We start from the raw sequence: 808 nt of genomic DNA, 5'->3' as shown, positions 1-808 counted from the left end.
GACCACTTACCGAGCAGCGTACTGTTGGTGATTATTCTGAAGATGTGGCCTGGGTCCATCTCTGCTTAATGCCGTCAAGATCAATGGTTATCTTCTTCACTAGTTGAGTCAAATCTTCTCGACACAGTTTTAATTAAAGTCTTTATCTGTTTTCACAAGTCCGTAAGGAATGTCAAGTTCTCCAACTCTCCCTCAATCACTAAACCTCTCAGCTCTTACTCTACTCTTCTCACTTTACTTCTCCTACTCCACCTTTCCCACACTCACTCCAACTCTCCCTATCCCCTGTTCCTACACGGTCCAATTTCCGGGTTCGAGCAACTACCGCCTCTCTCTCCTCACCTCTCTCATCACCTCTCTCTCCTCAACCTCTCTCATCACCTCTCTCCTCACCCCTCTCATCACATGTCTCATCACCTTTCTCATCACCTCTCTCATCACCTCTCTCATCACCTCTCTCCTCACCTCTCTCCTCACCTCTCTCCTCACCTCTCCTCATCCTCCTCTTCACCTCTCCTCACCTCCCTCTCATCACCCATCTCATCACCTTTCTCATCACCTCTGTCATCACCTCTCTCATCACCTCTATCTTCACCTCTCCTCACCTCTCTCATCACCTTTCTCATCACCTGTCTCATCACCTCTCTCATCACCTCTCTCATCACCTCTCTCCTCACCTCTCTCTTCACCTCTCTCATCGCCTCTCTGATCACCTCCCCTCACCTTTCTCGTTAAATTAAACAAATTAAACAAATATAAAAAATATAAAAGATGATAATTATATCCAAACGATATCAAAATAAAAACA

At 45.7% G+C, this 808-nt stretch overlaps 1 protein-coding gene across 1 annotated transcript in view; it reads right to left on the bottom strand.

Moving 5' to 3' along the window:
- The window catches only part of LOC121872467 (putative uncharacterized protein DDB_G0291812), a 26,971-nt gene extending 26,797 nt beyond the window's left edge, over positions 1–174 (bottom strand). Inside the window, exon 1 of the mRNA XM_042375257.1 lies at positions 11–174. Coding sequence (XP_042231191.1) covers positions 11–59 — 49 coding nt within the window. The 5' untranslated portion in view covers positions 60–174. The remainder of the gene's footprint in view (positions 1–10) is intronic.
- Between the last annotated feature and the right edge of the window lie 634 nt (positions 175–808).

Source organism: Homarus americanus, unplaced genomic scaffold (genome assembly GCF_018991925.1).
Source record: "Homarus americanus isolate GMGI-L3 unplaced genomic scaffold, GMGI_Hamer_2.0 scaffold11302, whole genome shotgun sequence".
In the NCBI taxonomy this organism is placed as follows: domain Eukaryota; kingdom Metazoa; phylum Arthropoda; class Malacostraca; order Decapoda; family Nephropidae; genus Homarus; species Homarus americanus.
This window is presented reverse-complemented; position numbering and strand designations above follow the sequence as displayed.